The sequence below is a fragment of the Melitaea cinxia genome, chromosome 5, assembly GCF_905220565.1.
Source record: "Melitaea cinxia chromosome 5, ilMelCinx1.1, whole genome shotgun sequence".
In the NCBI taxonomy this organism is placed as follows: Eukaryota; Metazoa; Arthropoda; class Insecta; order Lepidoptera; family Nymphalidae; genus Melitaea; species Melitaea cinxia.
Window position 1 is genome coordinate 5885522 of NC_059398.1, and position 16538 is coordinate 5902059.

Consider the following 16538-nt stretch of genomic DNA (forward strand, 5'->3'; position numbering starts at 1 on the left):
CAACTACTTTTCGAGTTATATCTAATAATGCGTTATTACTTGACGCTTTTTTCGTCGACCTACGTTGTATTTATACCGCGTAACTTTCTACTGGATGTACCGATTTTGATAATTCTTTTTTTGGTGGAAAGGGGATATCCCTAGTTTGGTACCATGATAAGGAAACTAGGATCTGATGATGAGATCCCAGAGAAATCGAGGGAAATTCTCGAAAATCCGCAATAACTTTTTACTGGGTGTACCGATTTTGATAATTTTTAATTTAATCGAAAGCTGATGTTTATCATGTAGTCACATATACATTTTATCGAGATCTGATAACTACTTTTTAAGTAATCTTTGATAACGCGTAGTTACTTGACTATTTTTTCGCCGATCTACGTTGTATTACTCTTCGATGTAATTGAAGTCGGTTTTTTTTCGTTTGCGAGCAAACACAATTATAATAGATATGATTGAATTTGAACTTTGTGCAGCGATAATAAAGGGCAAATTGACTCTTTGACGTTAGGAACACACCTACATTGCTTAGACAACAGTGAGAGCTAGTAATTTAATATGAACTTTATTGAATAGCAATAAATTTAAAATTGTTTCTACATTTTAGTTAGAAAACGTTTGTATGGGAAAAAGAAAAGGGCTGTTTTTAGGGTTTTCCCGGAAATTATTCGAATTTTTCTGGGACCATCCTTGGACTTCAACGAATATTTAAAAAAAAGAATTGGTAAAATTGGTTCAGGCGTTATTGAGTTATGCGCTTACCGACACATTTTGCGATTCATTTTTATATTATATATGATGAAGCGGGATGTGTGATAAATATTAGGTCACTTTTGCTCTAGTGAACATAGTGTCTAGCAGATGAGAGGTTCTTCCTCAGGTAGGTTCGTCCTCTCTGTAGGATAGGGTTACACTCCTGTTTAATTGTGAAGTTCATTCATAGAAATGTTCTTATACAATTTTACTGCTATACTTTACATATACTTTCGTTTTCAATTATTTTTTAAATAGTTGACAGTAGGTCCCGAACGTCTACAAACTTTCGTGGTCCGGGAATAACTGTCATACACAGACTATTACTATTATTGACTTACCATCTACTATTCGACGTCATTTTAAAATATTTATTTTATATATTGTTTATTGTTAGTTTTGTGACATTTGCTTAATCGCTATTTGAATAACTGATTTAATATTTGTTAACTATATATTTTTTAATTCGATTATTCATTTTATTATACATATTTACAATTAACAACTTCAGAACTAAATATTTACAGATAGCTATGGTACAAATCATGTCCGCATGGAATCGTGCCAAGAATCCTGACAGCGTTTCCCCATTGAATCGCTAGTCACCAGTGAAGGCAATAAGGCGAGGAGTTATCTCTTTTAAAAAATTTCTATTCCAAGGTCCAACTTTCGACTACAAACTATATTGAATTAACTTATAATATGCATATGGTGTTAACCTACACGAGTTTCGCACTTATTGTTAGATTACGCATAATATTATCCTCTGTTTTGTAATGAATGTTTCAGTGTAATAACTACTGGTAGATCAATAAATAAATCTGAACAATTCAATCATAAAGAAAGCATCTGGATGGCCTCCACTAAAATATAATATTTGACTTTCCAAGTATTTATTTGAAATGATCCGTTAGCTATTTTGACTATTCCAAAGTCGTCGATGAGTAATACCGTAGTGGTTTGCCATTGTTTACACATATTTCAAGCAATTGTATTATATATAAACAGACGGACAACGGTTAGACGTTCAAACGTAGATAAGGAAAAGCGCTAAGTAGACGTTGTGCTCTGTGCAGGCGTGTAGCAAGTGAGTTAATCATATTTTCGCATTAATTTAGTTGTGCTTAAGTGAAAAGGTTCTAAATCGTTCCCTTTCTAATTACAAATGTAATTTTTTGAAGTACAACTTCTTTACGCACATTTGACTTGGAGTAAGCTAAAAGCTATTAGTAAATGCGTGATGAAAGCGCTACGAAAAGTGTGATCGGGCGAGGTGAACGGAAGTTGAGAGGGAGATATAAGCTAGACGGAGTTAAAAAAGTTTTACTTCAGCCGTGTGGTCTAAAGTACACTCGTTTTTTTCCTAAGCACAGTGTGTCTTATTGCTAACGAGGATTTGATAAAAAAGTGGTATAAAAGTCCGAAGAACTAAATGAAATTGTTCGAACTGCTTGTAAATCATCATTAAAAAAGTTTAAGTATATAATAGAGCATTCGCATACATATTCAGGCTGTAACATCAAGGTTGCCTGGAAGAGATTGCTTTGAAGCAATAAGGCTGCCTTTTGTACATTTTTCTACTAATTATTGTTAATATTGCTTGTTTATTTTATTTCTTGTTTGATGTACAGTAAAGTGTAAATAAATAAATAAATAACATCCTAATGCTTGGCATAGGCCTCTTTCTCCATATAGTAGAAGGATTGGAGCTTAATTCACCACCCTACTCCACTGGGGATTGGCAGATATGTTCCTTACTATGAGTAACGATCGCTATCAGGTATTTATGATAACAGCTGGGACCAACGGCTTATCTTGCTTTCCAAGGCATGGTGAGGAGACCCACAAGGAGAAACATATAAACCCGAAAGTAATATTTGTATATCCACTCCGAGCGGGAATCGAACCCACAATCTGTCGGTGTTTTAGGCGAATACTCGTACAACTACACCATAGAGGTTTAATATTACAGTAACTTTTATAGTTCTATTTTGTTATGTTTTCTTTTACGTAATATTTGAGAGTTTGTTAATAAAATTAGTATCTAGTTTCCTGTAAATACTTATTATTGAATAGTAAGATTGCAGAAATATTTCTAAGTTTAAATGAATCCTAGCTATATCGATTTATCGCTCCTGAAATCCCCTGCATACTAAATTTCATGAAAATCGTTGGAGCCGTTGCCGAGATTCAGATTCTATATCTAATATATAAAATTCTAGTGTCGCGGTGTTTGTAGTTAAACTCCTCCAAAACGGCTTGACCGATTCTCATAAAATTTTGTGTGCATATTGGGTAGGTCGGAGAATTGAACAACATCTATTTTCATCCCCCTAAATGTTAAGGGTAGTCCATCCCTAATTTTTTTTAATTAATAGATAAATTATTTATTTTTTATTTTATTATGATTTGGCTTTGAAAAATACATACAACTCTAAATTTTCATCCTTCTACCACCAACCCCTATTTTTAAATAGCGTGTAGCGTATATATATATATATATATATATATATATATATATATACAAGAATTGCTCGTTTAATAGTATTAGATAAGTATAATTTCTTTAAACATAATTTTTTACCATTTTTTAATCTTCAAATTAAAGTATGAACAGTTTATACAACAAAAACGAATTGAAAAAAAAAAATAGTTGTATTGTTTTCAGTGTCTAGTACAAAGTATTTGCACCATACAGCTGATTGGTTATATGGTATTGTGGGATTTTCAGTAATTTATTCTCTGCATTGGTTGCTCTTGGTACGATTTCGTGCATCCAGTTTCTCCTTAAGCTGCTTGGTATGCTGTATAAAGCTCAGTTCAATATTATGATATTGTAGTAGTATATAGTTCACCCCATAGTAATATCGCTCGAATGTCATCAAATACTTATTTATTTAGAATAATACACTTAGCTCTATTAAACACAATTGGCTTGACGGGTCCTGGACCGTGTCTTGGCAAACGCAGTGTGGGACGTCCTCCGGCCCGTTGGACCGACGATCTACGTAAGATTGCCGGTGTAAGCTGGATGAGGATTGCGGAAAACCGGGATGTCTGGCGCAAACTTGGGGAGGCTTATGTCCAGCAGTGGACTGCAATAGGCTGAGCTGATGATGGCTTGCTATACTATACGGATTTGAGCGATAGGTTCTGTGCGCTGTAGATACTGAAGTCTAAATATTATATGATTTAAATACTCATTAAAAAGTAGTATTGATAGTTTTTCATGGTACACAAGTCATTGAAAGATTCTAATATGTATATTTGTACTAAGTAAAGGAATATTACCTTTGCTAAATCATCTTATTTTGTTAATAACGTTTATATTGTTCCCAGAAATTTTATGTACACTTGATATTTGTGTCATATGATGTCATTGTTGATATAATTTAATATTGTTTACCGTGTTTTGCTTAAGTAATGTCAAATAAGGTAAATTACTTACTAAAATGTTTTAGTTGTATGTTTAGGCAAACATATCAGTCTAATATCGTTGACACTTCTCCAAAATTATAATATTCACATGTTTTAAATCTGAAAGAAAAGCCTAAGGCATCGTAATATAATGGTCACTTATTCTATATACTATCTATATCTATACAAATAAATAAAATTGGAGTGTCTGCTTGTCTAATATTAAAATAAGCGCTTTTTACTGAATGTATATAGATGTAGGTATACACGGTACATATACTAAAATAACATTTTTTTACAAGTTTTGTCTGTCTGTCTGTTTGTTCCGACTAATCTCTGAAACGGCTGGACCAATTTTGACGGAACACTAGCAGATCATGTAATAAGGAGTAACTTCGGCTACTTTTATCTTAGTTTTGCAAACTGAACAATAACTTTTTTGTTAAATTCCACGCGGACGAAGTCGCGGACACAGCTAGTCGTAAATAAATCAATACCTGCGTTAAAAGTTGACTTACAACTAAGAAACATGATCTCACAGTTAAAATAAAGAAAATATTCTGAAATTCAGGTGTATATAATATCTACATTCATTCAAATAAATAATCTCAAAGTTATCTATAAATACAAATTAATTAATTAATAATTTATCTTTTGTAACAGAAAAATGGCAGATAAATGCGGCCGTGTCGACAAACCCGTTGAATTGGATGACCAGATTAAAGAAAAAGTAGTCGCAGAAGAAAAAGCCGCAGATATCGATAGCTCAAAAGTAAATTCTTTCAGTCAGACTAATTATGTCGTAGTCCCGGACAATTGTCTACCTGGACAACAACGAGGCGAAGATGGAATTTGCCGGGATGTGTTTTAAACAACAGATGATTTCTTAATATTCTTTCGAGTTTTAAATTTTCGGATTAATAAATTATAAATATTTTTAGAAATAAATATGTACATGTATTATTTATTCTATTGTGTTTTTGGACGCTGTTATAAAAACTGATTATGATTTATTTAAATCTAATTAAATTAAGATATCATTCAATTGTTTATTTTTATTTACCTGCCTATTGTACCTACTTATATACCTTTCCTCATATAAAACGCAATTAATTCTTTATTTAAAATTATACATATGTGTTTTGTTAAGAAAAAGTTATCATTTTTACTAAAAAATATTACAATTTATGTACATTTGTATATAAACACTAGCTGACCCCGCAAACGTTGTTTTTCCATATATGTTATTAACCAAATTAATACACCCCCACCTATAAATTAGGCGTAAGAAGATGTTGGCCGATCTTCAGACTTACCCGATTTAAAAAATCGCCAAACAAAATTTTAAAAAATCGGTCCACTCGTTTCGGAGGAATGTTGTTACTAACATTGTGATACAAGACTTTTATATATAAGATTTCGGTTATAAAATTGTCTGAAATAATGCTGGTTTTCTTTCACCGTGTTGTACAAATTCAAAAGAAAGTATTTGCGTTAGCATAATAGTTTTCATTGAAAGTAATATAACGTAGCAGTCGAAAAAAATAATCAATTCAATACGTCCTATTAGGAATTACTCATAAAGGAATCGTCAGATTTCAATAAAAATTAAATGGCAAAACACGAAAAGCACCAGCTTAAAATTAGAAAAAAGGATCATAAAAATCGGTGCATCCAGTAAAAAATTATGAGGAAGTAGAAATAAAATAATTGTGTTTACTTGTAAATGACAAAAAACCAACTTCAATTACATCGACATACTTGTCGACGTTTAGAATTACAACGTAGGACGACAAAAAATAGTCAAGTAAATACGCATTATAAGAGATAACTCAAGGCCTCGTCACAAGCACCCGCTTCCAAAATTAAAAAAAGAATTATCAAAATCAGCACAACGAGTAAAAAGTTATAGGCAACTAATACTCATAAAAATACATTTGAATTAAGAACTTCCTTCTTTTTTGAATTTGGTTAAAAATCTCATTGAAGATAGTTAATGCAGCTATTTAAAAAAAAGTATAAAAAATAAATATATAATATGAATATGACCAAAACAATTATGTTATATTGTGGTTTCTTAGATATATTGTTAACATAAATGTAGAAATCTACTTATATCGCTAATAGATGTGTAATAAAAACGGCCATTTCTAATAATAATTAACGATCATTTATTTTATTAAATACTCATTAATATAATTACATAATAATTTTAATCTAATTTCTTTATTACGAAACATAAAAGCTATATTTTTTTTTCTATAACTCACAAAATATTCTTGATATTTGTATAGATAAATCATAAATAACCCAAAGTTGCGTAAGTTTTCACAAACGGAGCGTCATTTTCACAGGAATTTCTGTAAAAGAAAATAAAATATATCAGTATCGTAAAATGAACTGATAATTTAACTCTTTAAAATATGACATATTACTGCTTATAACTTAGGAAAAGACTATTTGATTACCATTACAAAGGGTCAAAATGAATGTCCTTTTTTTTTGTAAGAGACTAACGCGATTGTCATTTAGAAAATCCTTATATTTCGACGACGTCGTAAATAACTAAATGTTTATCATAAGCAACATGTCAAAGTCCGTTATCCATTCTTTGTCTTGGGTAACTTATAAAAAACGATACGTAGAAAAGGGAAAACAAGTGTACGCAACGACAAAACAAACATAGCATACACCCAAACGCCAGAGATGCGTTTAGTTACCACTTTATGAGTAACTTCAACGTGGTCACTTTTACGCATGCTGCTGAAAGTGACTTGATTGATTTGTGTTCTATATAGCTTTATAGTTAATTTAAATGTTTCTAGGGACTAAACATACAATTTGTTATAACTTATAGTATATACCTATTATTATGTTAATATAAAATATAATCTTATCAATTAACTATCAAGAGAAAGTCAACAATAGGTACAATAATACTTATAAAAATATTATACAATAAGTTAATGTTTCCTATTCAGTGATATTTTGTACTTGATAGAATTAACCATCTTTCGTATGTACTGCAGAAACTTTAAGTAAAAATATTTTCTAATTAAATGAAAATGTATATTTAGACAAACTAGTGATCGCTCAGTGGTCGAAATTCGACCATAATTTAACCACAGACTTTAAAAATAAACAAAAGAGTATATATATACCTATGTATGTATGTGTGTGTCAATTACAAGGTAGTGTGTGTAATGTTTTTTATTGATTTAATGAATTTTTTCTCTCTATAAACTATAAGTGTGGAAAATTTCATATCCTCCGTATAAGCAAGTTTCGTAAAAAGGAGTACAAAGGTTTTGATTTACTTATTAATATATATATTTAGAGTAATATATAGATTTAGAGTAATCAATTATATTTACAACTTCTAGGAATAACAATTGGAATCGATCGTGCGACACACACGACCGGTCTGCTGCAACTTCAGACTCCTGATTGCATAGTATATATAGCATAGTCTCATTTTTAACCTATCTTTGAGAAATACTTATTGCGAGTTCCATAGCATGTTAAGTGACCTTAAACTTTTGGACTAGTCCATCGTCAGTGTCCACGTCTCTCCGCCGTATATCAATACAGACAAGACTCATTGATCGAAGACAAAATAATTCTAACTGTAAACTAAAAAAATAATAACTGTAATTAAGATTATAATTATTATAATTAAGATTAATACAAGTAAATGCCGTAACAGGAAATTTCTATCTCGTTTCGCATAAAATGAAGTGACAATTCTGTTAACATTAGTAACCGACATGTTTTATTACAATTTTTACTTGCTAACATTCTAACAGTTTGTTTGTTAAGCAAATTTTTTTTATATTTTACTCGTTTTTTAATTACTTACGTAAGTAGGTACTTTTTAATTTATCCATACAAATAAATAAAATTGTAGTGTCTGTTTGTAATATTAAAATAACCGCATTTTACTAAATGCTTATGGATGTATACACGGTACATATACCAAAATAACATTTTTTACAATTTTTGTCTGTCTATCTGTTTGTTTGTTCCGGTTAATCTCCGAAACGGCTGGACCGATTTTGACGGTACTTATACTGGCAGATAGCTAATGTAAGAAGGAGTAACTAAGGCTACTTTTATTTTAGAAATTGATTTATTTTATAACTTTGCGAATTGAAAAACAACTTTTGTTAAATTCCACGCGAACGAAGTCGCGGGCATAGCTAGTATATAATAATTCTGTTTCGATTATATTAGAGACTGTGTGATAAGTGTTACAAGTAGAAGATAAAATATACACAGATTTGTATAAAAAATAGAGTCTAATGTTATTAAGGACTATTGAATATCAATTTATAAAGGAAGTAACTTTATGCCAAGCAATATTCATTACTCGTAGCTGTCCATCAGCGTGAAACGTTAAGTGCAGCGTTATTTTCACTGAGCAAATCATACAATGGTATATAATCATCAAGTGCCACTTTTTCACATTATTTGAAAAGAGTTGTTGTGAATCTAGTAATGTGTGCTAGGAAGTTTGTTTTCATACTTCTTTTTCTAAATGTCGTAAAATTGTATGTAATATTGCATCATCATCCTGTTATATCTTTCACTTAACCTTTTTTGTTGATCTCATTGTACAAGGGTACTGTGTGGTTACGGCTGTAAGAATATAACCACACCCTCTCTTCCCGTGGGTGTCATAAGAGGCGACTAAGGGATAACACAGTTCCACTACCACATTGGAACTTAAAAAGTCGACCGATGGCGGGATAACAATCCAACTACTGGCTTTGAAATACAAAGGCCGAAGACGAGTAGCAGCATCTTCGGTGCGACAAAGCCAGCCCCGCGGTCACCAACCGGCTTGCCCAGCGCGGTGACTATGGGCAAAACACATGAGTTCACGCCAATTTTGGCCATTTTTTTAAAAATACAATTTAATTATAAAATATATTTTCCATTTTTACCATTAATCAAAGTGTGCTTATATGCCTGCGTTTATTAAATTTAAAGAATAAAAGGAACTTCTAGTTTTATCATAATATCGCGTCAATACTAGCTGTGCGGCGCGGTTCCACCCGCGTCAATTTGAGAAAAAAAGATATTAAAATATTATATTGTCTATAGCCTTCATCGGTAATTAATTAGTTAATTCTATACTTCATTATTAATTTAAAGTTTTACGTTCAGTTATTCAAATTATATTAATATATCCTTTATTTATTATTTTATTTTGTTCTTGAAATTTAGTTTTCAAATTACCAAATTTTATTACAGTTATATTGCTATAATAGTCATATTGTTTTTCCTTATGAATTAGAACAAATGAAAGCGAAGATAGCTGCAGGAAAAGGCACAAAACAAAAACACACTGTTGTAGATTTGCCTGATCATTTGCAAAACAGAAATATGATAATTGTGCTACCAAATTGCCAGCCTGGAGAATCTTTAAACGCTGATGGCGTATGTCGCGATATTTTTTAAAACTTATCTTAAATTTCTATTATAAAAAAAAAAATACAGATATCGACTTGGTTATTTTTCGCTGATCTTCAACTTAAATATTTTATGGGTATAGAAATAATAATTTAATCGATATTAAATATTAACGGTTTTCTATGTGCGTTTTCAGCACGATGCGCAAAACGACCTCTAGTCTGTCGCCGAGTGTTCAATTTCCGTGCTGATAACCGATACTTGTACCTTGGCCCGTTAATATGGCTTTTAGAAATTATTTTTATTTATTATCTTCTGTTATTAGTCTAAGATCCGAAATAGATACGTTCTTCACCATTCTGCTTATTATATAAAAATTAAATGATTACCTTCTTTAGTATGTTAAAGATAAATAGCGAAGGGGTTGGCTGGAATATTCCTGGCCAGGCTATATTATATTTAGCAAAAGCCAATCAAACCAGACTTTTAGCAGGCAATATTAAAATACGTTCTCGAAGTTGTTCTTACGGTATGAAAACAGCAGAAAATTGGAAATTATCTGTAAACAAAACTTTTTTTTCCAAGTTCGTGAAGTTTCGTTTGTTTGACAGTTTTCAAGATATGACAACATCTGTCAGGTTACTTATTAGCACACATAAATTTGAATCTTTGTGAATGCTGTATGTAACACAGTAGCGTATGAACATTACCTATAATTGTGTATCAAAATTTCTAACAGTATAGAATAACTTTAAATTGAAAATTATACTAAAATATAATAAGTTAAAGAATCACAATTTTAGGACAATTCTTGAATAGTACGTATAGTACGGAATATTGCACCTAATTGGTAACTAAGATTAAAAAAATAAGCATTATACCTCAGGATACGTACAAACGCATTGTATTCGTTTGTAGTTATACATTTTAAAGCCACGTTTTAGCTGTTGATGGTAAACTAACATATAACGATCCAATGGGTAAAAATATATGATAAACTTTTATTTTTCACCATTATTGTTCAGTTTATTTGTCAGATAAGATTATTTGTAATCTATGAATGTAAACATTGTAATTTCTTACATAAATATTGCTATTTAACCTCCTACTGATTAAACAAGTACATTTTTTTTACGCACACTTGACTTGAAGAGTAAGCTGGTGAATGTTCACCTGATGGTAAGCGAATATAAAAGCATCGCAAGCGCGTTGTCGCAAATGTCTACCAAGTATGTAATTAGTACTCACTGTATCCGCATTTCATTTGCTTTATGTTTAAAAAAAAAGATAATTAAATTGAATAAAAGGCTGAACTTTCTAATAGTTAACGATCATTTACTTCAAAGTATTCGTATAGTTACATAATTATAATAATTTAATCTACATTTTATTACTGAAACATAAAAATTATTTACTTAAACCCTGACATTACAACATTCTGATTTTTTATCTACATATATAAACTATAAGTAGCCGAGTGTAGCGTAAGTTTTAACGAACGGAGTATCGCTCTCGCAGGGATTCCTGTAAAAGAAAAACCGTATCAATTGCATGGAGCATACGTAAATACTGATAAATACTACATTTTGCTTCTATCAAATTGAAATCATAATTGAAAAGTTAATTTAATATTATGTTTGTGATACACTTACTTATCAATGGTCTAAAACCAGTTTAGACCAGAAATGTATCTAAAAAACATTTGGAGAAATTATTTTATTCATGACTCGCGCATATTAAATGTTTCTTTTAAACTACATATTTATATATTCCTTTGGTTCTGTTTCATATAACTCCACATTTTTTATAATTTTGATATGTCTTTCCCGATTTGTTCTCATTTGATTTATAAAGATGTACATTAATAAACGTATTAAAAGAGCCTCGAGGTTTGGTTACGAGGTTGGTTCTTCTTGGTTAGTTACGTATGCATAAAATATATAAATCTTGAATAAATAATACAAAAATATACTGTTTAAATAAAATCATACTGTATATTAAGGTAAAATATATTGTCAATAACAATTTTTAAATAAGAAGCATAAGCAAAATAATATATATTTTTTAATATTTTAAACAAACTGGTACTAAAAGGATAAAAACAAAACAACAATTTTAAATAAAACATTTTATACTATTATTGCGTGGTATAAAATTACTTTATACGTATTACTCTCTAAAATTATTATATATTTATGTTAAATACTCATACCATTATTTAAATTATGTTTTTTCATCCCTTAGGTATTAGAGTAGTAATAATAATATAATGAAATTAAAAATAAAACCGATACAATAACGAAACATGTTAAAATAAATAGCTAATAATGTGATACTCAAAATAAGAAAACGCAATTGGGAAAAATAAAACTATACAGGCTTGCCTAAGTTAAATTTATATGAACGTCCGCACGTTGTTGTTTTTTTTTGTTTTTTCTTTACAACGATTATTGTCAACTAGTAACTTGTAAGTCTTGGTATTTTCTTAAAATTGCAGATGTTTTGATTTTTCTCGACCTAAAAGTAACAAAGTGGCAAAAGAAACTTTTAAGATAAATTTTAAGTAACTGTTTAAGCTAAACTAACGGTTTTGTGTTAATATAGTGCATTTAACAAGCATTTCCAAAAAAAAAGATCTAAATATTAGAATTGAAATTACTTTAAGCTAATTTATATATTATTTTATTTGTCATGTGATTCACTAAACCAGTGACACTAAAATACATTATTACGAGCTTATATATATTCTAGAGTTAACCCTACCCGCGCTATACAGTGCAAAAAATGTACCAACAGTTTGACGACTAACTACATTTCTACAAACAATGATTAGCGAAAAACCGTACTTACTCGTCCTCCCAGGGACAAATGTCGTTTCGCTGCTTACGCTCACTGACTCCACTTTTACTATCACGCATAACAATATCGGATTCAGAAACCGACGACAGTTCGTCTCTATGAGCAATTTTTTTTGTCGCGTCTGACTCGGACGCCGCTTTGGAATCTACGGAGAGTCTTTGCGGTGGCACCGAAGGCACTTTGTCTACGTTGTCATCGTCGACACCGATGTCCTCGCAGACAGCAAGCGGCGCCACGGGCGCTCGCCCTGCCGAAAGGGCACCAGTTGTCACCTCCGGACCTTCCGTCTTACTACACTCCGACACCGATACAACACTCGACATAACACTTGCGGTCTCGCCTTCCTTCTCTTTCTTTTTTACTTCCTCTTCCTTTCTTTCTACAATTTCTTCCTTGCTGGTCGTCGGAGGAATATCTCGCGTCTCTGACGGCTCTCGGGACGGCAGACGTACGGACGCAACATCATCCTCGGATGATTGCGTTATTTCCTTTTTCGAGTCCGTCTGTGAATTTGCCTTTGGCTTTTCACAAGTCTTGTTCGATTCTGTATGCGAGTCAACGTTAGATTCCACCGATGCGGTAGCTGTCGGCACCTCGATAGATGACGTTCGTACATCCACGCTTAAAACATTAGTATTAGTATTGCCGGCCTCCTTAGCGTCTACAACCATCGCGCAACGTTCAGCGAATACTTGAGCAGGTTCAGTGGGCGTTACGTCTGCGGAGGCGAACACCGACGATGGCTCCTCGGAGTGAGCTATAGAGCGACGGTCGTCGGGCGAGGCTGTTCTGGTAGGTGACTCTGCCGATTCGTCGTCTGGTGCCGAACTGACGCTTATTGTGGGTGTCGGATGGTGCGGTAGTGGTGCCGCCACGACGGGTGGAGCGGGCGCCACGCGCGGCTGCCGCGGGGAGTGCGGGGGCGACGTGAGCGGCGCGAGGTGGCGCGGCTCCACGGCCGACAGGCGCCGCAGCGGCGGCGGCGCGCCCCGCAGCCCGCCGTCCAGCGTGCTCTGCTGCGGCAGCCGCCGCGTGCGCTCGCTCGCCACCACCGCCGCGCTGACGTCCGACGAGGAGCTGCCGGAATCAGCTGTCGAATCTTGTCTTCGTCTCGTCGTTCCGTATGACGTATCTCGTGTTGCACTCTCCCAAGGAAGCACGTCAGCGGTATCATCGTCGAGGGGATCCCTGAAATAATAAAACGTACATAATTATACAGCATAAAGGTTTTTTTTTAAAGAAGCTATTTACACCGAACAAGGTACGGTTAAATATTGAAATTTGGAGCATGTAGACTAAAGAGTAACCTTACCTAGATCTAAAATTTTATTAGCTTTACAAGTTATGGGCAATCTCAATCAGTTAAAATCATCAGAGGCTTAGTGAGTTAGGGCACAGCAGTAAATATCGTAATCAAAATTTTAAGCAGCCTGATTGGTGGAGCAATTCAACCTTACAGAAGATCGCAGCTAAATAATACTGTTCTTAAATAATTTGTTCTTGTTGTGAGTAAAGTGACCAGAGCTCCTGGGGAGAGCTCAGGGGTAAGGTTAAATGCTTGCGATGCTTTTGGTGTTCAAGGCATCTTTAGGATACGGTAACAACATCAGGTGGACCGTGCGATTGTTTGCTTACCTAGTCGTATTAAAAAAAAAACTCTTTCTGCACTATGTAAAGCCGTAATTTTCCGGATGAGAGGAGTGAACGTAAATACTGCTAGATATGTCTACCTAAAGGGGATATCGCAGAGGTTGGACTGGCTGTGGCTGTGAGGCGGCGGGTCGGGTGCGCGAGGGGGCTGCACCGCGCACACGGCGAGCTCGTGGGCGGAGCCTGACAGCGAGCGGTCGGAGCCGCGGCGCCGAGAGAGCGCCGCGCTACCACTGCCACCGCTGCCGCTTGTAGAACCAGGCTTCTTTTTCACCTGCCCGCCGAAATTGAAAAATCTGTGGACAAGTTTTTTTAGACATTAAATAAGATTTTTTTTTTCAGTATTGCATAAATGTATTAATTAAATTATTAAATTATTTCGCATATTAAATACGAACTTGGCTTTCTTCTGATGAACATTTCGTCCCTCAGTGAGTAGCCGTTGAAAATGGTCTGAACGGATGAAACGCGGATAGCAGTCCTTTTTGAGCAGTAGTCCGTAGACGTGATCCGCTGCGTGGTCCAAAGCATACCGAGAACCACTGCGGATACCTTCCGCTACCCGTTCCGCTGTTGCACCGTCGATGTTTATCTCGCAAGGTGCGCCTGGCTTTAGGAACTCCCTGAAAATTGATAAATATCGTTGCTAGACTGTAGAATTTATACGTGATGACAAATTTAGCACTAGTGTTGTAAGGACATAAATGTGACAGATATACAGTGCATCCCCTGTATTGAAATATCGGGAATTCAAAAATGTAGAACATGCTAAATATCCTGTTTTACGTATAAATTACAGATATACGTACCCAGTAAGCTGTACCTTTACTAAATTTAAGTAACATGGCAGATAGAAGTTAGATATCGGTACTTTATAGATCGGTTGATCTAAGTCTATTTTGTCTACCTACTTTTTTAAATATACGGTATACCGGCTGACAAAAGCAAATATATATTTAAATGAAATAGTAGATCGAGAGGTCTAGAGGAGGACAAAAATACTAAAACAAAATAATGTTAAGTTATTTTTTAACATCTTCAAAGTTCGATGATATTTGAAAGTTTTACTTACTCATAAATGTCATCGAGTTTTTTGGGAATTTGTTTAGTACTACTTCGTCGTAAATCCATTACAGCCAGCCAAAATCGAATATTCTCATGAGAATATTCTTTTCGAAGGAAACTAGTAAATTCTTGTAGTCCAGTTGGATCCGATACCAATTCTTCCATGGAAAGTGCCCATCTCTGCACGCGCTTTTCACTTGGAACTTCCACACTGCCAAAAAGTATACCATACCATGTATATAAAACGATTACTTTTATTATTATTCTTTATTATCTATTGTAAGATGTAGTTTAATTTACATAGGACTGTTGATCTGCCAGAAGAGTGTGTCGTCACTTATCCAAGGATTAGAAGGTTGTGGTGGTGTTAGCCAGGTATCGTATGCGGCGAAGGTTTCTGTGTACGCTACTAGGGCATCAAGTGCGATAGAAGTTTTTACTCTCGTACGATCTAAACTAGCTTTAAGAAGCTCGATCTGAAAAATGAAATCATTAGTTTTAGTAGATAAGACATATTTAAACATTGCTCCTAACTTAATAACTCAGAATCAGTTCCATAAATATTTATATGTAAACTATTACAAAAAGAGAAAGAAAAGGATTGCAGATAAAATACGATTTTGGATTATCAGCATAGATATTAAATCTTTATTTTTTTTTTTCATTTGGATGTTCTCGGACTGTATTGTAAACTAATTATCATATAAGTAGAGCACATTTTAATTATCGAGTATTGTTGAGAAATTAAAATCTATTGAACATTTTTAAGTCAAACGAGATTACTTTTGGTCACTATTTAACAACAAAACTAAACTAATATTATAAAGCTGAAGAGTTTGTTTGTATGATCGCGCTAATCTCAAAAACTACACGTTCAAATTGAGAAATTATTTTTGAATTGGATAGTCCATTTATCGAGGAAAGCTATAGGCTATACAATTTTTAATACGTTTTTCTTTTCAAATTAAGGCGTGTGAAATCGCAGGGCTATCGCTTCAGCCTTTACTATCCCACTTCTGGGCATAGTCCTCTTTCCCCATGTAGGAGAAGGATCAGCGCTTAATCCACACGCTGCTCCAATGCGGGTTGGCGGATATATACCCTACTATGAGTAATCGATATCAGGTGTACATGATAACAACCGGGACCGACGGCTTAACGTGCTCTCCGAGGCTCGGTGGGGAGACCCACAGGGACTGCACAAACACCCAGACCAGGGCAAACACCTGTATGGCCAATATAAATGTTTGTCATGTGCGGGGATCAAACCCGCAACCACCAGCGCAACAGGCACAATCCATGACTGTAACCGTTGCGCCAACGCGGCGTCATCGCAGAAATCGCAAAATCGCAGGGCACAGCTAGTTAACTATATAAAA

General features: G+C 33.9%; 1 protein-coding gene and 1 long non-coding RNA gene across 2 annotated transcripts in view; one reads left to right on the plus strand and one right to left on the minus strand.

The window, feature by feature from the left end:
* The first annotated feature begins 1752 nt into the window (after positions 1-1752).
* LOC123653989 lies at positions 1753-5215 on the plus strand. The gene is made up of 2 exons (XR_006743171.1): positions 1753-1840; positions 4834-5215. It is a non-coding gene; the product is annotated as an uncharacterized LOC123653989 (long non-coding RNA).
* Positions 5216-10899: 5684 nt separating this feature from the next.
* The window catches only part of LOC123653461, a 30080-nt gene continuing 24441 nt past the window's right edge, over positions 10900-16538 (minus strand). Inside the window, exons 7-12 of the mRNA XM_045589458.1 lie at positions 15460-15635; positions 15167-15370; positions 14493-14717; positions 14175-14390; positions 12436-13632; positions 10900-11109 (exon numbers count right to left, since the gene is read on the minus strand). Of these exons, the coding sequence (XP_045445414.1) occupies positions 11049-11109; positions 12436-13632; positions 14175-14390; positions 14493-14717; positions 15167-15370; positions 15460-15635 (2079 nt within the window). The 3' untranslated portion in view covers positions 10900-11048. The remainder of the gene's footprint in view (positions 11110-12435; positions 13633-14174; positions 14391-14492; positions 14718-15166; positions 15371-15459; positions 15636-16538) is intronic.